The sequence below is a fragment of the Cnephaeus nilssonii genome (genome assembly GCF_951640355.1).
Source record: "Cnephaeus nilssonii genome assembly, chromosome: 12".
In the NCBI taxonomy this organism is placed as follows: Eukaryota; Metazoa; Chordata; class Mammalia; order Chiroptera; family Vespertilionidae; genus Cnephaeus; species Cnephaeus nilssonii.
In genome coordinates, this window is record NC_137083.1 from 8,271,585 (window position 1) to 8,294,279 (window position 22,695).

Below are 22,695 nucleotides of genomic sequence, written 5' to 3' on the forward strand. Positions count from 1 at the left end.
GATGAGGCAGAGCGCCTGGCTGTCAGGCCCGCTGCCACCTGCGCCGGGGACCTTCAGCAAAGTGCTGTCTCCCGTGTCCTGTAACACGTGACGGAAAAACGTGTATGGAAAATACAACCGCCTCAGAGTGCTGCTGCAATAAGGTCGAGCCATAGAAAGGCCTGGCAGACAGCAGGCACCTCCACAGGAGCTGGGAGGAGGGGCTGAGGGAGGAAGGGCTGGGAGGCCCGGAGAGGCAGGGCAAGGTGTGTGGAGGAGGGAAGAGAAAGCGGAGATGCCCAAGCCCTTCCCGAGCGGCCTTCCTCCTCCCCACCCGCCCATGCTCCACCTGCCGGCACCGCCCTCCCCAGCCAGACTGCGTACAATTGTTCCCTGCAAACCCCACCACTGGTCCCCGCCTCCTCCGCCACTGCAGGCCCAACCTTCCCCACGCCCCTCAGGGCCCTGCGAAGCGTCACTCCCCCATAAGGGGACGCCTCCCGCGCCCCAGCACACGTCCATCTCTCGGTCACGTCCCCTTCCGAGGACTAGCCCCAAGCTGCTCTTCCCTCTGCCTTCCCCTCCGGGAGCAGGACACAGGGCAGGGTTACCATGTCTCATCGGCCCCTGGGTGCCCAGAACTGGGCCCTAAGCCTCAGGTGCACGGACAGGCTCTCACTCCTGTGCGCCTGCCCCACTCATCCTGGGAGAAGCTGCAGGGAAGGCCATGGTGGAACAGCCTCCAGAAGCCGGGAGATGCACAGAGGCAGGGGAAGGAAGCTTCGCCCCATGCAGCGGAGGCTGGTCTGGGCCAGAAGTCTCCCAGAGGGCTCTCCCCTCCCCTCCTCCCCAGGCCTGTCCTCTCTGTCTGGCCACCCAAACCCTCATGGAACAAGGAGGCTTGGCCCTGGGATGAGTGGGTAAGGGTGTTGGATGCACTGAGTATTGGGGGACACCCTCAGCTCTGCCACTAACCCTGGTGTGTCCCAGGCTTGGTCGCCCTTAGTTGCCAAGGGAGGTGGGTCCCCACTCAGCCTTCGGTCTCAGGACCTGTGGGAGACTTATGCGTCAGCCACGCCACCTGCCGCTCCCTGCCTGTGGCTCGCCGTCCTGGCAGCCTGGGACAGCCTTGCTTGGGCCCAGACTGTGTTGGCTGAGATGATATGGAGAGTGAGGTATGGGGACAAGCATCTGGCCCAGTGGGCCTAATGAGATTCCCGTTTCCCATTTCTCCTTCTCAGTGGCAGACACGGCCGAGCAGCACCTGCCACCCCTCCCCCAGCCCAGGGAGGGATATGCAGGCTCAGGGGCTGAGACTGGGAGCCAGGAGACGAGTGATGGTCCGCCAACCTGCTCTTCACTCCTCCGAGCCTTGATCCCCACATCTGTGAAGTGGGGTAATGGTGCTAGGCCAGTGGGGTTGCCATAAACCCCAAAAGCTATGGGGTGGCAGTGAAGGCCCCTCCTTGTGCCCACCACTGGTCAAGGAGGCCTCACAGGGACCCCCAGAGGGAGCCAGCCAGAGACCCACAGAACGGAGCTCTCGTCACTGCTCAGGAGCCGGGGGCTCCCAGAAAGGGACCCGGGAGGAAGGAGGGCCAGCGGAGGAAAGTGGGGTCTCGGGGAGTCTGCTATTTCCAGCGGCACAGTTTGGGTCTATCTCCCGCCCACCACAGTCTTGGAGACACATCTGCTGGAAGTGATCATGGCCTCCACCCTAACTTGAGTAGAGTTGACGCTGATGTGGAATTCATTGAGGAAGTTCCCCAGCTGGAGTCAAAGACCTTGGCAGGGGGGTAGGAGGGCCCCTAACCATCTCTCGTGTTCCAGGTGGGGACCCAGGCGGAGGCCTCGTTACTCCGGCTGGAAGTCAGTGGGTGCGAGAAGGTGGAGGAGAAAGCGGACACACATCCTATCGATCCTCTCCCATCAGCAGACACGTGGGACCACCAAGACCCTGGGATCCTCAGCAAGAACGGCCCCTGCTCAGAGCCTGACGCTGCAGACCACCGCCACCCCGGGGAGCCGGTGCGGGCCTCCTCCAGGGCCCAACCGGGCCCGGCCCCACACTCCCTCTGCTCTGCCGGTACCGCCCGAACTCCCATTCCCGACTCTTCCCCAGCCCCTGTGGGAGCCCTCTGGCTTTCCCAGCCCGTGTTCACATGCCACGAGGGGTGGGACCCAGGCCTGGCCGAGGCGAGGCGTCAGGAATGGGGCACGGGTCCCACAGGCAGAGGGGGCTGGAGAAAAGGGGCCCCCACCAGGCAGGAGGGGCCCCTGAGAACACCGCTGAGACAGGAAAGAAGATAAAGGGACAGAAGGAGGGACATCAGGTCCCAAAGACGCTGTCTGGGTTCCTGGGTCCGGCCTCCCGAAAGCCCGAAGCCTTTGATTCGAGCCCGTCAATAGCGCCCTTTGCTGCTGACACGGAGAACTGAGTCTCCGTCGCTGCCTGTGCACCAACACTCCCGGCCGGCTTTCCCGTCAGGGCTGTTTGCACAAAGAAGTAAACTGTGCTGCTGCTGCTGTGTTTCCTCTCGGGCACAATCAGAGCCACAGAGCCGCCCGGGTGCACGCGGCCTCGCCCTCCCTGCGGCGGTGCGTCCAAAGCGGCTTCGCACAGGACAAACCACCCTCTATTGGGGACTCGCAGGACGGCCTTGGGCAGCTGAGTTGCCGCTGTAACAAATGCCAAGGGTCCGCTTCATGAAAAGGTTCTCTTCACAAGCTGTGCCCCCCGCCGCCAGGCCTGCGCCACCCGGCGGGCACCGCCCAAGCCCCCTGCCCTTGCCAGGCCACGTCACCGCTGACTCCCGGGGCACTGAGCGCCCGCGCTGTGCAGGCCTGGCTGGAGCGGCCCTGACCCAGGGCCCCGAGCACCCTTGGGGCGTGGGAGAGCGTGCGGTTTGGAAAGCGGGGAGCGAGCGGAGCATGAGAGCCTGCTGAGATGTTCTGTAAGCAACTCAGACCGGAGGAAAGGAAGTAGAGGCTTGAAATCAAGTGGAAAAAATAAAACCTGCACAAGCCTTCACCGTGGCCCGGAATAAACAACAGTCCAAGGCCAGCTTGCTCCTGCTCTGCAGCCTCTGACTGAGGTGAAGGGCCGGGCTGCACGCCTGGGTCGGGGACAGCCGGGGGCAGGAGGTGCTGGCTGTGGTGTGAGGCCTGCCCCGGGCCTCAGGCCTGGGTCTGAGAGCCTGGCTAGGAGGGAGAGGTGGCCACATACACTCACATACATTCACACACACATACCCACACGCATTGATTTTTAGAGAGAGTGGAGGGGAGGGAGAGAGACAGAGGGAGAAACATCAATGTGAGAGAGACACGTCCACAACACTCACATGAACACACACATACACTCACACACATACACTCACACACATACATACAACACACAATCAAGTCACTTTCCCACAATCTCAAACACACCCACCAACACGTATGGCCTCACACCCAGCCGGCAAACTCGCCACCTCTCATCCACGCACACATCACCGCAAATGTGCACACACATGTACACACACACACACACACACACACACACACACCCTGCGGCTGTGCAGGTCTGGGAGGGTGTCCGGCCCCACGCTCCACCTCTCGCTGGATGAGCAGCGTGGGACCTGAGCCACTCGGCTCTCTGGGCTCCGAGGAGCTGTCCGCTGCATGGCAGTCACAGACGCCCCTGGAAGGGCCTCGAAGGCGCTGGCACAGCTGAATCCGACCCCCGAGTGGGAAGCCCTTGGCGACCACCTGGCCCAGCCGCGTTCAAACTGCTTCCGTGGTGGGGGCTTCTCCACAGCAGGGTCTCAAAGAGGCACCGGAGGGGGGCTGGGGGGGTCCCCGGGGCAGCAGGGTCTCCTCTCCACACCCCCCCCCCCCCCCCCCGCTGCCCTCGGGCAGCTCTGCCTCATCTGCTATGTGCAGTGAGCTTCGGTTTCGGGATACGGTTTCCTTAGAAAACATCTATTTCTTTTCACTACAAAAAGAGACTAAGGGGCACTAGTCCAAACCCTCCGGTTAGCGATGGCAAAGCTAAGGCGCAGGTAGGTCAGCCACACGGCTCGTGGGCAACAGAGCGAAGATGGGGACCAGGCCCCGCAGCTGCAGCGCAGCCAGTGAGGGGGCACCTCCTTCCGTGTGACTTGCACCCGCCAGGCTGCCCAACAAGCCCTCAGCTCCGCCCGCGAGGGGTGCCTGTGCCGGGACGCTCCCCGGTGCCCACACGTCTGTAGAGGAAGGCCACCCCCGGCCGGCAGGACGAGGTGGTGTGGGTTTCCACGGCCCCGGGCCGTCACCACTGCCAAGCGGATCACAGCCAACCCCGGGCCAGGCCTGGCATCCCTCCCGAGCCCGGAAACCAGCGGCTCCGTGGGGCACGCCACGTGACGGCCCGCGAGGGGCGTGGGCCATTCCAGGAGTCCCTCCCCAGAGGCGAAGGCGAGAACAGCTTCTTCAGAAGACCCCGCAGAAATGCCAGGAATGCTGGGGCTATTTTAAGTAACTTCAGCATGATCCTCACAGGCTCTGGCAGCGTGTGCTGCTCGGGCTGCTCCTGCCTCCCTGCCAGTCCATCTTCCCCTGCAGGGAGCCCCGTCTCTGGCAGCCCCGGGGGGGCGGGGGTCGTGAAGGGTCAGGCAGTCATCCTGGGACTGCCCGGGGGGTGGAGGGAGCCTGGTCTGGACTGGAGAAGGCCCGCCCACCCGTGCCCCACCTGATGTTCTCAGGCAGCCTAACGAAAAGTCACCTTTTGTTTGTTGTTAATCCTCACTCGAGGACACTTTTCCATTTATTTTTTAGAGAGGGGGGAGGGGAGGGGACTGTCTGTAACATGGGGAGAGACAGAGGGAGAAGCATCAATGTGAGAGAGACACATGGGTTGGTTGCCTTCCGCATGGGCCCTGACAGGCTGGCGATCAAGCCTGCAACCGAGGTACATGCCCTTGACTAGAATCAAACCCGGGACCCTTTAGTCCACGGCCAGCGTTCTATCCACTGAGCCAAACTGGCTAGAACTAAAAGGCATCTTGAACTTAAACACACAGGAGAGAGTCCGTGTCCTCTGCAGCACCTCTGGGGGGCGCACTCCAGGGCAGGGAGGGGTCCTCCTGCCGCCCTCTCCTGCTCCATCTGAGGAACAGCACACGGCGCCCAGGGGGCCCCACGCCACTAGAAAGGGCCTGGCAGGGTGACCACAGCCGCGGTGCACCCATCACCCACAGGACAGCCCTGTGGCCGTGTCTCCACCACGAGGCACCAAGAAGACTGAGGGCAAGAAAGGACAGGATGGGACACCGGCATCTGGGTACAGTGGAGACAGGGTCAGAGGGCAGCGGCCGTGATCCAGGCTTGCTACCCAGCGGGACCCTGCCAGCACACATTTACTTCTCCATTTAATCTTAGGAAGCAGGAATTATCACCCCCTTTCACAGACAAACTCGGGTTCAGAGGGTTATAGAGTCAGGCCTGAAACCAAGCCTGTTTTGTCCCCAAGTTCAGGCCCTTAAACAGCAAACCGAAGAGCCCTGTCTGGGGTCAGGCTGCCTGGTCGAGCTGTGTGACTGGGGCGAGCCACTGGCCTCCCAGACCTCAGTTCTTCACCTGAAGGCAGGGAGGGGACAGTCGTCACAGCAGTGCGCCCAGCAGGGTTGCTGTGAGGATGACAAGCTTCACGTGTGGGTGTCAGAGCAGAGGGAGAAACATCACGATATGGGTGCCATCGCGCCCAGTGCCCAGAGCGTGTCCACTGTGCTGTCTGCTTAGGAAAGGGGAAGGGGCAGCCGTGGGAGTCAGACACGCCCGATCAGCTCCTGCTAAGTCCCACACTAAAGCAGGTCTCTACACCAGTCCTCCTGGCAGGTGGGGCCAGGCTGGCCAAAGTGCCCGGGAGACCTCAAACCACCGGCCTCCTGGGCCCAGGAGGGTCCTCAGGGGCCGTGAAGTGAGGGGACTGTCAGTAACAGGCTCTCTGCCCTGCTCTGGAACCGGAGGGGACTGCAGCTGGGTCACACGTGTGTCTGCCTGTGTGTGTGTCTGTCTGTGTGCACATGTGTGCATGTCTGCTGTGTGTGCGCCTGTGTGTGGGTGCCTGTAGTGAAGAGGAAGGGGTTCGGTAGGGTTGTCACTTCAGGCCCATCAGCATGAGCTTCTGCAGGCTCAGCGAGGCACCTTCCCACACGCGTGCCCGATGCCCACAGGTGCACGGCCTGCCCGGCGCAGGCGGAGGGGCAGGAGGGGCAGAAGCAGCCCCGGCAGCCCAGCTCTGGACAATGTGGATGAACAGCAGCCTGGACGGTGGGCCGGGAGCCTCTGCAGCCGGACAGATGCCAGAGCCGCTCCCTGCAGGAGGCGTGTAAACAGCGTGCCAGCTCCCAGGCTGGGAGCCAGGGCCTAGGCCCCCGGAGATAAAGAGGCCGCTGTACAGGTGGGGAAACTGAGGCTGGGGGGCTCACACTGCCAGACGTCAGCAGGCCTGGCCCCTCTGAAAGCTCAGCTTCCCGTCAGTGAGGGCTGGGTTCTCACCACAGCCGGAGACACCCTCCCCCACCCCGTCAGCCCAGGATCAGCAGACCAGGCCTGGGGAGGGGGCGGCGCAGCTCATGGTCTCCATGCACGTGAGCCGGGCCAGGAATGAACCCTATCATCATGGCAGGATTAGGAGAAAATGCCATTAGAAAACGCTGAGCGCACATGTTAATAAGGTCAGCAGCAGCAGGCGGCCGGCGGCACCAGGCTCAGCGCCCTCCGCCCTCCGCCCTCCTCCCAACAGCACCGAGGCCTCAGGGAGCGTGGACCGGCCCAGGCCCAGGCCCGACCTCAGGAGCAAGTGTCTCCTTCGTCCTGGGCCTCCCCAGCCTGGGCACCACACGGCGACACTTTCAGCCACCCCACATCCCGGGCCCAGCTGCTTAGGGTTAATCCCAAATCCTCCCCACACCAAGCACCCCAAAGTGGAAATGCACTCCCCCAGGTCTCCACGCCTCAGGGCTGCTTTCTGCTTGGAAGTGAACGTGGCAGTCGATTGTACTCCACAAGATATTAATGTGCCAGGAAGCTCAACTCTCCCTGGTGGCATATGCCCAGGGACGGGCATGGATGAGAAGTCTAGAGAGCTCTAGGAATGAGCTGGATGGAGGCCAGCTCGGAGGCTGCATGGGATAAGGATGCCTGGAGTCGGGACCCAGCCTTCTGCCCCCCTGCCTGCCAGGCCCCCGCGCGCCCCGTCATCTCAGCGCTGGCTAGACCCGGGCCCTGCAGCCTGCAGATTGCCTTGACCTAGGGTGAGTCCCCCTTTCCCTGAGCTCTGAGGGCCCTCGGTCACCTCCCAGGGCTCACACTCAATTGCCCATCCCCGTACATGTCCCAGGGGAGTGCACGTGGGTGTGAAGTGTGCCCAGGGAACTCTCAGGTCACCCTCACCACTCCGCACACGCAGGTAGACCGAAAAGAAGGCAGCACTGAACACACATGCATGTAGAATGCAACTGCTCCCTCCTCCGTCAGCCTTCATTCATCCTCCCAACCAGGCTCGCAAAGGAAGCACCCACTGTGCGCCAAGCACCGCCCTGCGCTCTGGGGAGGCGCAGTGAATCAGACAGACAAGCCGCCCAGGAGGTGAGGGAGGAAGATACTCACAGCTCAGTGGACCGGGACAGGATGGCAGACAGGGTGAGCAGGATGCATCCAAAGGGGCCCACTTCGAACTGGGAAGAGGAAAAAGGAATGAGCACCCATTAGGTCTGCATCTTCCTCCTCTCACTTCCGGGGGCCACAGCCCGACCCTGAGCCAGCTGCCTCCAGCCGGCCCAGAGGTGGCTGGTGGCCCCAAGGCAGACCCCTCAGGGATGAGGACGATGGGAGCAGACACAGTGCCCACCCAGGACCACACCCTCGACCTCCAGGTCCTGGAGGCTCAGGACACAGCAGCGGCAGGAGCAGCCTCTGTTGCCAATGCCAGTGTCTTATGCTCATGGTCACATTTCACGCTCACAGAGCTGTCCCGTGAGGACTGCCATTCCTGCCCTCGCCCTGTGAGGACATTGGGGCTCAGAAACTGCGCAAGCGGCAGGCCAAGCAGCCGGCGAGCAGCCCGGCGGGCTTGCGGGGCTTTGTCTGGTTTCAAACCGCTTACTCCTCAGGGCTGCGCCGTGGAGAGCAGCAGAGAGCGGCTGGGCAGAGTCGGGTCCGGAGGGCAGTGAGGCGGGCTGGGCAAGAGCAAGGGCAGATCCGGTCTTTTAAAGCTTTTGCATTTCCTTCCTCACGGATTATTTGGATTAACTGTTATTTTTTAGATATTGCATTACAATGTTATCTATGCTGATTACTGAGGTTTGGGGTGCCCCCTCGAATTTGGCACCCAAGGGGAGCACCTTACTTGTCTCCCCTAGTCCTGGCCTGGTTTGGAGCCACGGCTGCGAGCTGGGCTGCCAGGCAGAAATCCCAGCTCTGCCTCTCCTAGCCGTGTGACCACAGGGACATTTCCTAACGGCTCTGCCCCCAGGCTTCTCCTCTGTAAGCAAGGGTACAAACCACAGGACCTACACTCACAGGTCATTGTGAAGACTAGGTGAGATCACCCTGGCAAACCCCTGGACCAGGCCCAGCACCTGTTAGCCGAGGTGGGATGCTGGCTCCACACTGCACACCTGTCCAGGGAGCCCCGCGGGCAGCGTCCACTGGCCGGACCGTGTCCCTTGGGCTCCCTACAGAAATGCCATCCCCTCGCTGCAAATCAGGGTGAGGACCTTACTCATCCACTTTGGTGACGATACCACTTCTGTGAACTGTTGTCGAAGCTGCTGCCCATTAAAATAGCCAGTTCTTTACATGTGATCAGTTTGTTTTTGGACTTATAACCAGAAAAGAAAAAAAAAAAGCTTGTTTTCCTGGAACAATAAGAATTATAGAATTTATCATATTTCCATTTTGCCTTGGCGCCAAGAAGCTCAGAGCCAAATATGGTGCTCAAGTGTGGTAACTATTTTAGCTCCAGCTTTTGACAAAATTATCTCTTCTTTTTCTCAAAATATAGCCTTTACTTCCGTCCACTAATTCAATTAGTCATTCAAAAAAGGTACCACGTGAAATAGCCAAGAGGCTGCTCCCTGCCAAGGTTACGCTGTGCACAGGTGGGCACAGATCTGCCCTCCCGAGAAGTAACTCGGGGAAGAAGGACAACACGCCTCGGGAGGTGGGGAAGGGGCTCTGCTCTGATGGAACACAGGTTCCCCTGGAGACACACAGGAAGGGCCTGCAGTACAGACGTCGCGTGTGGGGAAGGAGGGAGTGTCCAGAAAGGCTTTCTGGAGACAATGGTGTCTGAACAGAAACCCCAGGGCGAGGCGGAATCAGAAGAGGAGGGAGTGCTGTTCCGCACAAGAGGAGAGGCACGTACAAAGGCCGAGAGGCAGGAGAGGGCGGGTGACCACAGTTACTGGTAGAACACAGAAAAGGGCGTCACTCCTCAGTAAGTCACTTTCCATCTGTGTTTGCAAGTAGAGATGGAAGAAATGAGTCAACAGCCATCTTAAACCCACCTCGTCCTAATCCTGTGATACCCGGCCAGTCACCGCACTTCTGCTGTCCTCCTGTCCCCATGTGCAAAGCGAGGACAACGCACACCTCCTCCGCACATTTCCGCGGGCGCCGTGACCACCCACAGAGCAGGGCTGAGTCCTTGCCGCGGGACAGGCCTGGCGGACTTGGGCCCCCTGCGCCCTTGCCACAGCTCTACCACAGACCTGCGTGCCGCCTTAGGGAGTGACAAAGCTCTCCCAGCCTCAGTTTCCCCTTCTGAAATGCCTGCCCGCTTCTGCCTTGGACTCGCACATCGCCTTGACAGGCCTGCAGAGACTGCCTCCTCGCAGGACCGTGATGAAGGGGACACAGAAGCCCCTGGGAGCCCACACGCTCACGGGAGGAGCTGTTATTGCACTCGGGCCAACCTTGTCCAGGCCCTGGGACACCCGGAGGGACCGTGCAGGGCCCTGGCCGTGGCCTCCATGTGCAGTTAGACGAGACCACAGCCCGGAGGAAACGCCCCCACCTGGGCTCTTGCCGGAACGTGACCGAATGGCACCAATATTCCATTTTGGTTTTTTGTTTTTTGTTTTTTGTTGTTTTGTGTTGTGTTTTTTTTTTTGGGGGGGGGGCGTTGTGTGGTGTTTTTTTAAAAACATTGATTCAAATTATCTCATCAAATTCAAGCTGCCAAGACACGGGAGACGGCAGGGCCAGGCGCCTTCCCTGAAAGGCCGGAAACCATCACCGGGGCCAGGAACACGTCGGTCCGGCTGGGGAAAGGCCATTCCCGTGCTGCTCGGGCCGCAGAGACCCAAGCCCACCAGGAGCCCCACTCGGAGGCAGGGCGGCGGCATCCCCAGCTCGCGGGGACCAGCCAGACACCCCGCCCAGGGGGCGAGCGGTAATGAAAGCACAGCAAGGAGGCTATTTATTTGGGCAGACACGGCTCGGTGTTGGTTTCCAGGCCTGGCACGAGGAGCCCTCTCAGGCGCAGGCCATGAAAAATGAATTGGTGAGGGTTGTGCTGAGGCAGCTCAGCGGCTTCCAGCAAAAACACAAGTTAAACTGCAGGGAAACACGGCCTCCAGAGAGGAGGGCCAGCTATCGACCGCGTGCACCCAGGGACCAGAGGGGGCACGGGGGGGGGGGGGGTTGTCTGCCCAGAGGCTGGCAGAGGAAGGCGCCCCTCCCCGCACAGGCCCCACACTCTGAGCCTTCACAGCCAGTCTTGCTGGGGCTTCCTGGCTTCCATGTGGGGGTACAGGTCCCGCCCACACTCAAGGATGTAGACCTTGGTGCTGAGGGTCACCAGGGGCCATCAGTGGCCAGTGAGGGGGCCTCAGATACTTGGGTCATGTGATCAGTACCCCAGGGCCCCTCCCACTCACTGGCAAAGGGTTCTTTGCTTCTGGAGGTGTCTGCTTCCCCTCAGACAGAGAGAAAGCTCTCCAAGGCACCGTCAGTGGCTGCTTCCCTCCACTCGGACCCCACTCCGTCCCCCGCGGCAGCCCCCACAGTGCAACATGCTGAACCTGGCAGCCACGACCCCAGGAAGCATGGCGGGGCCTGGGTCCCTGCTCCCCAAGCCCACTCTCCTGCAGCCACGGCGCCAGGGCCAGCAGCAGCTCCTCCCTACCCTCTACCCACCCCCACCCCCCAGCGCCGCCCAGGGTGGTGTGAGGGGGACAACGCCAGTTCACCAACATCTCGTCTACAAACAGAGTAGAAGGCCTAACAACACACAGCCCACAAACTAAACCACCGCGCGTACCTGATGGATGCTTTGCTGGAGAAAAGCCACCAGCTCCTCATAGCAGGTCAAATCGTGGAGTATGAGCTGAGGAGACACAAACACAGAGTAAACCGGCCGAGCCAGGAGCCTGAGGAGCACCTGGGGGTGGGGCGGGGGCGGGCGGGGACTGTGGGGCAGGTGTCCTATCCAAATCGCCACCCAGGCCAGTTCTCAGCCCGGCAGGCAGCGTCCTGCGTGGAGTGGAAAGCAGAGATATGAGTTTCTTTTGCTTTCTCAGGCAGGTCAGGAAAAGTCGCTTTTAGAGAAAACATCCAACGAAGTGAGACCCTTCCTTAGGCTCCCAGGGCCACAGGTGCCCAGACCCAGGTCACACGAAGCCACTCGGGAAAGCGAAGCCCCCACGGTGGCGGCCTCCTGCGGGGGGAGCTCTGGGCTTGGTACGGCCTCATGTCACAGGCTGCCCATCAGCCTTTGTTGGGGCCATGAAGCCAGTTCTGGCAAGAGCCCACCCCCAAGCCCCCACCTGCCCCCACCTGCCCCCACCTGCCCCCCCCAGCCCCAGCCCCAGCCCCAGGGGGAGGTTCTGGCGGGGCCACAGGGGGGGCTGGCCCTCCCCAGCTGAGGAAGGATTTACTTATACGAAAGGAGACCGTGCCCAAACCAAGCCAAGGGTTGCGTGATAATTTTCCAGAAAGCCGTACTGTTTCTAAGACTCCATCTGCTTTGTATTTCCCTGTTGGAATGAACTGCTGTGTTCCCGAAGCCCTAAAAAGGAAATGGAGACGCCTGAGTCCAGTGTGTGGAAAAAGACATGACCTTGAGCCAGGGCGAGTCCACATGTGCCATTCAATGAGGGCGGGTGGGAAGGTGGCTCCGGGGAGAGAAGGAGCCGAGGCTGGGTCCAGAGAGCGCCACTAACAGAAGAAAGGAGGGGAAGGGATGGAAAAAAGACAGCAGGAGAGCTTGGCATGGCCAAACCCAGTCCTGGCAGGAGGAAGTGCGCTGTGACCCACGGCTGACAGACAGTCCTACACTAAGGGACGCGGGCTTGCCCTTCGTGCTCAGGGGCGTCAGGAACCCCAGCCTCCGAGGCTCCCACCGACCCCCCAGCCTTTAGCCAGCATCCTGGGTGCGCCGCCCAGTGAGGCAGGGCCTCGAGCTGGGCTGGGGGTGGGGCCCATGTGCCATTAGCCGGCTGTGTCGCCGTGGGCCAGCCACTGCCCCTCTCTGGGCTTCTCTCTCCGTCAGTAAACCAGGAAGAAATGGAATTTTTGCCCCATCTGCTCTCAGGGCTGCCAGGAGATCCTAAGGGCCAGGGTTAGTACGTTAACTGGAACATGGGTACCAAGGATGAGCACTCTGTAGGATCAGTAAGAATAATGGTAATACCTACACTGACATGGCACTTAGTAAGCGCCGGACATTGTCCTGAGCATTCCACATTCATTTGTTGTTATTTATCATTTATTTATGTGGATTTATGATTTACACTGATAGAGATTATCATTTATTATACATCATTTGATTTATATTGACTCATTTAATTCCCTCATAATCACCAGTTATGTAATCATCATCACCCCCATTTTCCAGATGAGTCAACAGAGGAGGCACAGAGAGGTTGAGTCAGTTGCCCAAGGGCAAACAGCCAATAAGTGACAGAGCTGGGAAAAGGCACCTTCACTAAAGCCTGCCACGGGGCTGGGGCCGAGAGCCGGGCATCCGTGTGGGTGAGAGGATGGCACCTCCACCCAGGCAGGAGGGAGGTAGCAGGAAGACCCTGTTGGCTCCACCATCGACCACTCACCTGAGTCCCCTCCTTGGAGGGACCCAAGTGACACAACAAACAGCGTGCTTTGGGGACTGGGAAGAGGATACAAATCGGGGTGGGGGGGCGGGGTGACTAGGTCAATCGAAGGGTTGTTTTCCAAGGCTTCTGAGTCAGAAAATTCTAGAGGGGAGCAGGTACGGGTCAGAGGTTTTCTCAGGCAGGCAGCACCCCCGGAGCTCCCGGGCACGGGGGACAGGCAGGCAGGCAGATCTGGCCTGTCCTGAGATGAGATGGAGCCCCCCTCTCCCTGCCCGCCCAGGGCAGGGCTGCCCAGCACATCGCTGGCTCTCTGGGCTGGTCCCAGCATGGGGCTCAGGCAGGGGTCTGGGAGGACACACAGCCAGCTTGACCACAGCTGAGCCAGCCCAAGGTGAAGTGGTAGCAACACGGCCCCGGGAAGCACTTACAGTGTGACCACGGCTCTCGCGTGGCCCCCAGCCCGCCACAGGATGTCCGCGATGGCCAGGGCCAGGCAGTGGGTCCTGTGCGCACTGGAAGGTTGCAGCTGCCTGAGGAGGAAAAGGAGCGTGTTTATGTCGACGGGACAGAAACCAGGGGCAGCGCAGCCCCGGGGCAGATGGCCCCTCCTTCCCTCTGCCACCCAGAGGGGCGCCCCCAGAGCCTGGAGGGACCTCCTCCGATGAGGACCACGGGAAGGTCTGGAGGGAGGGGCCCTGGGCGGGCTGGAGGAGGAGCAGAGGGACTGGAGACTTGCTGGCGGTGGGGTGTGTGTAAAAGGGGGGTGAGCTCTGGCAGCCCAAGAGGCTGAGCAGACGTGCCCCAGCCCTGCGGCCACCCGAGGAAGGAAAGCTGTCCCGGGCACAGGCAAGGTACTGCCCTGCCCAGCCGTGCGCGGCGACCCCTGGGCCCCAGCGGCAATAGGAAAGGAGACCACAGGTGCGGGCGGGGCAGGGAGCAGCCTGACTTGCTGGTGACTAGACGTCTAGGGCGAGGGGATATGGGAGAGGAGGGGTTCGAGATGAAGAGCACAGGCGGGGATCGGGCTGAGGGAGGAGGTGTATGTGCCCGGGGAACACATCCAAAGCCCGGAAGAGTGGCCGGGGCTGAGTGGAGGGTTCGGAGCCACCTGCGGGGTCCTTGGCACCTTGGGTGGCTGAGACCGCCCAGAGGGAGGACGAGGAACGCAGAGGCAGTGGCCAGGATGGGACCCTGGGGAACTCTAGCGCAGGGGTGCCGTCCCACAGAAGGACTTGGAGAAGGACGGGCAGTCAGTGGTGCCAAAAACTGCAGAAAATCTCTTATGAAAATAAACAGCAACGAAGAGGCCGCTGGGGGGTGAAGTGAGGGAGGGAGGAGGGCGAAGCCAAGCACGGCGCCTCCTTCGTCCCCTGCCCAGGGCTCTGGCGCTGCGTTCCCTCATCGCTCAGCACCTGTGAAGGACGCAGGACTGTCACCTCCTGGTCAAAGGGGAAGCCTGAGGCGCCGAGACTAACCGCCCCACCTAAGTCACACAGCAGAGATGGGAACTCCCGCCACAGCGCCCAGGGACTAAGTCACACAGAGAGATGGGAACTCCCGCCACAGCACCAGGGACTAAGTCACACAGCAGAGATGGGAACTCCCGCCACAGCGCCCAGGGACCAAGTCACACAGCAGAGATGGGAACTCCCACCTCAGCCCCAGGGACTAAGTCACACAGCAGAGATGGGAACTCCCGCCACAGCGCCCAGGGACTAAGTCACACAGCAGAGATGGGAACTCCCACCTCAGCCCCAGGGACTAAGTCACACAGCAGAGATGGGAACTCCCGCCACAGCACCCAGGGACCAAGTCACACAGCAGAGATGGGAACTCCCACCTCAGCCCAGGGACCAAGTCACACAGCAGAGATGGGAACTCCCACCACAGCGCCCAGGGACTAAGTCACACAGCAGAGATGGGAACTCCTACCTCAGCCCCAGGGACTAAGTCACACAGCAGAGATGGGAACTCCCACCTCAGCCCCAGGGACTAAGTCACACAGCAGAGATGGGAACTCCCACCACAGCGCCCAGGGACCAAGTCACACAGCAGAGATGGGAACTCCCACCACAGCGCCCAGGGACTAAGTCACACAGCAGAGATGGGAACTCCCACCTCAGCCCCAGGGACTAAGTCACACAGCAGAGATGGGAACTCCCGCCACAGCGCCCAGGGACCAAGTCACACAGCAGAGATGGGAACTCCCACCACAGCGCCCAGGGACTAAGTCACACAGCAGAGATGGGAACTCCCACCTCAGCCCCAGGGACTAAGTCACACAGCAGAGATGGGAACTCCCGCCACAGCGCCCAGGGACCAAGTCACACAGCAGAGATGGGAACTCCCACCACAGCGCCCAGGGACCAAGTCACACAGCAGAGATGGGAACTCCCACCTCAGCCCCAGGGACTAAGTCACACAGCAGAGATGGGAACTCCCACCACAGCGCCCAGGGACCAAGTCACACAGCAGAGATGGGAACTCCCACCACAGCGCCCAGGGACTAAGTCACACAGCAGAGATGGGAACTCCCGCCACAGCACCCAGGGACCAAGTCACACAGCAGAGATGGGAACTCCCACCACAGCGCCCAGGGACTAAGTCACACAGCAGAGATGGGAACTCCCACCTCAGCCCAGGGACCAAGTCACACAGCAGAGATGGGAACTCCCGCCACAGCGCCCAGGGACTAAGTCACACAGCAGAGATGGGAACTCCCACCTCAGCCCAGGGACCAAGTCACACAGCAGAGATGGGAACTCCCGCCACAGCACCCAGGGACTAAGTCACACAGCAGAGATGGGAACTCCCACCTCAGCCCAGGGACCAAGTCACACAGCAGAGATGGGAACTCCCGCCACAGCGCCCAGGGACCAAGTCACACAGCAGAGATGGGAACTCCCACCACAGCGCCCAGGGACTAAGTCACACAGAGAGATGGGAACTCCCGCCACAGCCCAGGGACCAAGTCACACAGCAGAGATGGGAACTCCCACCTCAGCCCCAGGGACTAAGTCACACAGCAGAGATGGGAACTCCCACCTCAGCCCAGGGACTAAGTCACACAGAGAGATGGGAACTCCCGCCACAGCCCCAGGGACCAAGTCACACAGCAGAGATGGGAACTCCCGCCACAGCACCCAGGGACTAAGTCACACAGAGAGATGGGAACTCCCGCCACAGCCCAGGGACCAAGTCACACAGCAGAGATGGGAACTCCCGCCACAGCCCCAGGGACTAAGTCACACAGGAGAGATGGGAACTCCCACCACAGCGCCCAGGGACTAAGTCACACAGGAGAGATGGGAACTCCCACCACAGCGCACAGGGACTAAGTCACACAGCAGAGATGGGAACTCCCGCCACAGCACCCAGGGACGGGGAGAGCGTGAGGAATGGCCGCCGTCAGGGCACGTGGCTTTGAGACCAGCCTCCCTTAGCCTCGAGCCTGTCCGTCCAGCACCGGGCTCCTGGCTACAGACCCTCCGGCCTCCGTGTTTCTACACAACAGTCCTCATTCTCTCCTGGACTTCCACCTGGTCTCTCCGCCCATCCCTGAGCTTCCGCCAGCCTCCTCCTCCTGTGAGACCCAGCCTCCCAGAAAGCACGTGGGGCTGCGGCAAGGGCGGGCCTGGCTCTGGTGGTCGGGCCTGGGTTCCACTCTGGCTCCCAGGCCCCGGGAAGCCCCTTGCCCTTGCTGACTGTCACCTCCTCACCTGTAAACAGGCACTGGGCCCGATGCCCCTAAGCATCCCATCCTGCCCCGGGGCAGATGGTGTCCCCACCTGTGTGTGTACAGCTGAAAATCAAGAGGAAGGAGGTGATGTGTTCGGTCACCCAGACTGCTGTCACCAGATAACTTCACGGCCAGGCCTCAGTGACCAGGATGGGTCCGCATTGCCTTGCTCAGCAGACACACACTTATCAACTCCTACCGTGCATCTCGCACCTGGCCGGGCTCTCAAACGAGAAGTCTCTTTAAGAGTCTACGTCCGCCCGAGGTGCAGGGTGAAGACCCTTGTCTGGGCTGGGGTGGGAGTGGGAAAATAATTCATTCTGCGTTGGCCTAAACCCGTGGTCGGCAAACTGTGGCTCGCGAGCCACATGCGGCTCTTTGGCCCCTTGAGTGTGGCTCTTCCACAAAATACCACGGCCTGGGCGAGTCTATTTTGAAGAAGTGGCATTAGAAGAAGTTTAAGTTTAAAAAATTTGGCTCTCAAAAGAAATTTCAATCGTTGTGCTGTTGATATTCGGCTCTGTTGACTAATGAGTTTGCCGACCACTGGCCTAAACCACCCGAGTCTTGCAGAGGTGTTTCTACCCGACTTATCCTAGATCACCTGACCTGTCCATCTCACAGGCCACTAGACTGCGTTCATAGAGAATGCAGAGGCAAGCTGAGTGCAGGCTGCTCAGTCCATCTGCTCCCTCTCACAGTCCAAGCTGCCGGAGTGGGTGGGAGAAAGGCTGGCCCGGGGCCACTGGACCTGGGTCCGAGCCGGGCTCTGCTCTGTGCCTGGAGGGGTCTCGGACAAGTGTCCTTCCATCTCTGGGCCTCAAATTCCCCGACTTCAGAAGGAAAGTGAAGGTGAGAGGACAGCATCTTGCCCGCGGCCCTGCCAGGCCTGCAGGGCACTGAGGGCTCGCCACCCTGCCCACCAGCTGAGCGCTGGCACAGCCCTCCTCGAGTGGAAAAACACGGCGTCCCGTTGCCCGCACTATCCTCCAGGGTAGAAGAGAGGTCAGCTGCTGGCCTGATGGGATGAGTCTTAATGAAGCCCGACATCCCGCAGCAGAACACGGGCCCTGCCAAGAGCCCTTTATTTCAGCATGCCTTCCCGGAGGGCACATCACATCCACCGCGCGGCTCTCACAGAACCACTTCCCCAACCGTCGGTCGGTCAGTGGGAAGGAGAGAGAGCGGGGGGGGGGGGGGGGGGGGGGGAGGGGTGTCTGCACCCCAGGCCTGCAGACCCCGCACAGGAGCCCCCGGCACAGGAGCCCCCGGCACAGGCTGCGAGCACAGAGCCCCTCCGGGTCCACAGGAGCCCCCGCACAGGAGCCCCCGCACAGGAGCCCCCGGCACAGGCCGTGAGCGTGGAGCCCCTCCGGGTCCACAGGAGCTGCCCCGAGCCCGCCAGCTGCAGGCGCTGCGAGGTGGCCGTGCCAGGGTTCCTGAAGAGAAGGCGTGTGCCCGCCTTGTTGTTGTTTTTTAAGCCGGGTCATTTCTGACATCCTGGAATTTCAGTCAGAAGGGAGCGCTGAAGCCTCACACCCAACCCAGCACGCAGCCCGTGCGAGCTCAACCACCCCATCCATCAGTGTTAAAACTGAAGACATAAATCAAGTTCGAGAGGAGCTGGGGCCTGAGAGGGGTCCCGGCAGAGACGCCGGGTGAGGCGGGTCCCCAGGTATCTGCTGTGCTAGTCTCTGTATTCTTCTCTATTGGCTTTTCCCAAATTGGGAAAGCGGTGGTTCTGTGGAGAAGCCCCTCATAAAACACAGAGCCCCCCAGTGGTCAGCGAGAGGCCATCTGGGCGTCCAGCACTCAGGAGCCTCAGACCCAGGACGCTCAGGCCTCCCCTCCTGTCTGGCTCTCCCGTCGCCAAGTCTCCTCTAGGGCACAGCAGTGTGAGGACAGACAGTTTGCCACGTGCCAGGCTTGGCTCTGCCACGGATGCCAGGTGTGACCCTGGGCAAGCATCTTTGCCTCTCTGGGCCTCAGTTTCCCCATATGCACCTTGGCGAGCGGCACCCATGGTCCTACTCACTCGCGCAGCCCTCGGGGATTTACGAAGGCCTTGGTTCGCAGTCAGCCTTAGGCAGGACAGATTCACAGATGGAGATGGTGAGGCCCTGCTCCCCCACAATTTCAGGTCCCTAGGCCCCAGTCTCACACTCTCTTTAGCACCCCCAGCCTGGGACAGGCTAGGGAGCACAGAGCCAGGCACACCCCACTCCCCCCACCCCCCGGCCTCAGCCCCTTCAGGCTGCACTGAGGCCAGCTTGGCAAAGGCAGCTTCCCGTGGCCTCTGACCTGCAGGGCCTCGCCTCAGCACAGCATCAGCTCAGATCCTGCTGGCTCCCCCCTCCCTCCTCCGTCACCAGCGCCTCATTCCCTTGGCCTTTGCTTAACCCAAGTCGTAGCCTGAACCCAGGAGGCTCTCCATCTAATCAGTGCTTAAACAGACAGACACCTGTCAATAGAAACGGGCCTGAGTCCGTGCAGGGCTGACTGCGGGCAGTGGGAGGAACCTCACTTTCCGCAGCTGCACAGTTTTCCTCCACCCACAGCCCCAACCTGGACGGCTGCCTGCCTCCCGGCCCTGGCTCTTGTCTCTGGTGTGCAGAGCAGAGCTCAACCACAAGGCTGTGCCTGGATCCGGGGGCTCTCACACCCCCTGAGTGGGCATGCAGGGTGGGCAATAAGGAACCAAGCCTGTCTAGTGCCCCGGGCAGACACCGCATTCCTGGCACCAACTTAAAAGCCTTGCCCCAACTACTGATCCACAACTTTCTCAGAAGCCCGAGTCCAAGTTCAAAAGCAGCTCCAAAGGGATATGAGGCTGAGAGGAGTTGTAAGACATCTCCCACGAGGGCCAAGGCCAAGGCTTGACCCCAGCAGGCGGCCAGGCCCCGAGGCCCCTCTGGCAGCCTGGCCCTCACCCATCCGCCAGCCCCAGTCTCATCCTGCCCCTCCAAACTCTGCCCTGGCCACCCCAGGCCACTCTCAGCTCTCCGGCTCTGCTGTCCCCGCCCTCAGCCCCTGCACACATGGTTCTCCTTACTGGAATACCATTCCCCTTTCCTCCCTGTTAGTCTGGATAACTGTTCATCTGTCCATGCCTTCATTCAACGGAAGTCCTGAGGGCCTCTCTGGTGGACCAAGCCCTGGGCTGGATGCCTGTGAGCCTGACAGCCCAGGAAAGCCTGGGTCCTCTTGCAGCCGGTGTCTGAGGTGGGGGCTGTGGGTGGACAATGACAGGTAGCACCATGGATGAACAGGGCACTGATGTGGGCAGGGCTTGGAGGCAGGCCAGGTTTGTCTGGAATGGGGAGGTCTGGGAAGGCCTCCCTGAAGCCATGGCCTCTGGGCAATGAGCAGCCAGCCCCCAGGGCCTGGAGGGCCGGAAGGAGTATGAGGCACCTGCTGGAAGGGGAAACTGAGGGAGGAGCAGCCATGTGGGAGGAGGTGTGAGAAGAGGAATCAGTCCTGTTCATCCAGCGCTCCCGGTGAGAAGAAATGTCACTCCCCCAGCAGCTGCCGACCCTCCTCACGTCCGGGTGAACCCCTGGCACCCTGCATGTCCCCTGCAGCCCCCTGTCTATTTGTCTGGCTCTTGTTCAATTAGAGGCGCCATGAGGGCAAGGCCACGGCTGTCTCGTTGAGCCCCGTCTTCCCGCCAAGCACCTGCTAAGTCCTCCCTGCACGCTTCCTTCCAGTGCAAGGAAGGGAGCAAGGCAGGTGGGGACGGGGTGCTCAGAGGAAGCCCCTGCACCTTGTGGGCAGCCAGGGGCCCTCGCTGAGCACATCCCACCGGCCAGTCAGGAGCGCTCCTGAACATCGTGCATTGTGCTGGCCTTGGGGAGAGTCAACGGCAGGCTCTCTGCCCACGACGGACACTCAAGCTGCCCGCCCTCGGCTGGGCTGGGCTCCCAGAGCAGGCCATGGAGGGTCCGACACATGGAGGCAGCGAGGGACGGACCTGGGAGAATGGGTGGTGGGGGTGGGGTGTCTAGAGAACAAGGACCAGTGAGTTGTCGCTGTGCTGATGAGGGTGATGCTGTGCTCATGGTCAGCACCTCTGACTTGAGTAAAATCACCTTGGTTACCACTTTGTAAAGCAACTGGACAAATTGCACTATTAGACAAGGCACAAATGCCAAGCATGAGAAGCTGCCTTCACTGGGCCCTGCCTACGGCAAAGGCACCGAAGCAGCTGAGTTTCATCTGCACGGAGCTTGGCTGACCGTCCGGGGAAACACCATCCCCAGGAGAACCTGAATAAATGGGAACGGCTATGTTGTCTTCATAGCACTCAATCTTAAAAACTAAAAAAGGCGATGACATGGCTAGTTTAAAAGACGAGTGCTTTCCATTCCAGTTCAGGAACTTGCAAAACCGAACTGTGACTTTAGAGTCCGTTTAGCTGGACTCTGGGGAGGAGAACGGAGGTGCCCCGTCCCCTGGCAGGAGACTGTCAGGGTGCTGGGTGATGCAGTCGCCGTGTGTGGTTTGGCAACAGTTCGTTAAGCAGAACGCGTAGGAGCCGGGCAGTTGGTGTGCTTTCCTGCATGTGAGCCCCATTTCAACTAAAACAACAAGCCAGTAGCTGGCCCGCAGGGAGGAAAGGGAAGCAGGCGGCTCCTCCCGAGGCCGTGGGGTGCGGCCTGGCCAGCACCGTCCATCCTCTGTCCATCCTCTGCACCACCCACGGGGCAGGAGTCCGGCTCTCTAGCCATCTATCAACCGGCAGAGCATTTCTGGAGCACCGAGCCTCCTTATCTTGTGCCTGCACAGAAATGTTCTAGAAAAGTCTGCCAAGTGAGTGGGAGTGAGCCTGACATTCTGTGTGCAAACGATCTGTGAGCTGGAAAAGCGGTGGCAGGAGGCGTGGAAGCGCGTTCCCTGGGGCTGGGACGTTGGCAGAGGTGAGGTAACGTGGGAGGGAGGCGAGCCCTGGGCTCGGGGCAGGGTCAGCGGGTTGGCGTGGCTGTGACGGCAGCCGGACTGCTGCACGTGGCTTTGGAGGAGGGTGGCCCCAGTTCCGACGCCACGCCACAGCCGATGACCACGTGGACAGCACTCAGCAACCTCCCTGCCTCTAGACAAATGCACACAGCTCATTTCCCGGTCGCACAGGCCGCGTTCGCCAGCCCCCATTCCCCTCGCCAGCTCAAGGACACGCCGGGCCCTGCCTGTGTTCCTGGACACGGGGAGCCTCCGGGGAAGGCTGCCGTAGGAACGGGCGCCCACTTACCGAGCGCAATCCGCGCCGCTGGCTCCTTCAAACAGGAGTTTCTGCAGGACACAGCCTTGGACAGCCGCCAGGACCCCGCAGGGACCACCCTGCAACGAAGGGCACGCGTTAGTGCCAGCAGGAAGTGCCCAGGGCAGAGCCGTCATTCCTGCAGAACCAGCTCTGCGCACAGGTGACAGATCCGGGGCCTCTCCAAGCCCCGCCTCGGAAACAGGGGTCTCTGACATGGTGGCTCCTTCCACTGTGCTGACCCCCAGTCACAGAGAGGGGACGGCCAAGGCCCAGGCAGCCGTCGCTGGAGGGAGGAGCGCGTCGGCAATGTCTGATGGGAGGAAAGTGACTGCACAACCAGCCGGGACGTCACCATAGGTTTCCAGCCACCCAGGGGAACGTTTCTGTGTCCATGGGCTGCGGGTGCCAAATGCCTCCCGGCCTTCGAGGCCCACCCTGGAGGCCGCCTCCTCCAGGAAGCCTTCCCCCCCACCCTCGCTGAAGAGCGTCCCTTTGCAGCCTCCACTTACATGCGCTCATGTCTGCCCACCGAGGCCTGCAGCACCCAATAGGTGTGGCTTGTCCCCTCCCACATCAGCCCAAGAGGGCTCCCCGAAGAGCTCATCCCTAGAGACATCGACAAGTCAAGGACTGAC

At 61.0% G+C, this 22,695-nt stretch overlaps 1 protein-coding gene across 2 annotated transcripts in view; it reads right to left on the reverse strand.

Annotated features, from left to right (window-relative positions):
• The window catches only part of MINDY4 (MINDY lysine 48 deubiquitinase 4), a 93,585-nt gene that overhangs the window by 23,266 nt on the left and 47,624 nt on the right, over positions 1 to 22,695 (reverse strand). For both annotated transcript variants that reach the window (XM_079786151.1, XM_079786152.1), the window contains exons 9-13: positions 22,049 to 22,137; positions 13,493 to 13,594; positions 11,956 to 12,019; positions 11,273 to 11,338; positions 7,615 to 7,682 (exon numbers count right to left, since the gene is read on the reverse strand). In XM_079786151.1, the coding sequence (XP_079642277.1) occupies positions 7,615 to 7,682; positions 11,273 to 11,338; positions 11,956 to 12,019; positions 13,493 to 13,594; positions 22,049 to 22,137 (389 nt within the window). The remainder of the gene's footprint in view (positions 1 to 7,614; positions 7,683 to 11,272; positions 11,339 to 11,955; positions 12,020 to 13,492; positions 13,595 to 22,048; positions 22,138 to 22,695) is intronic.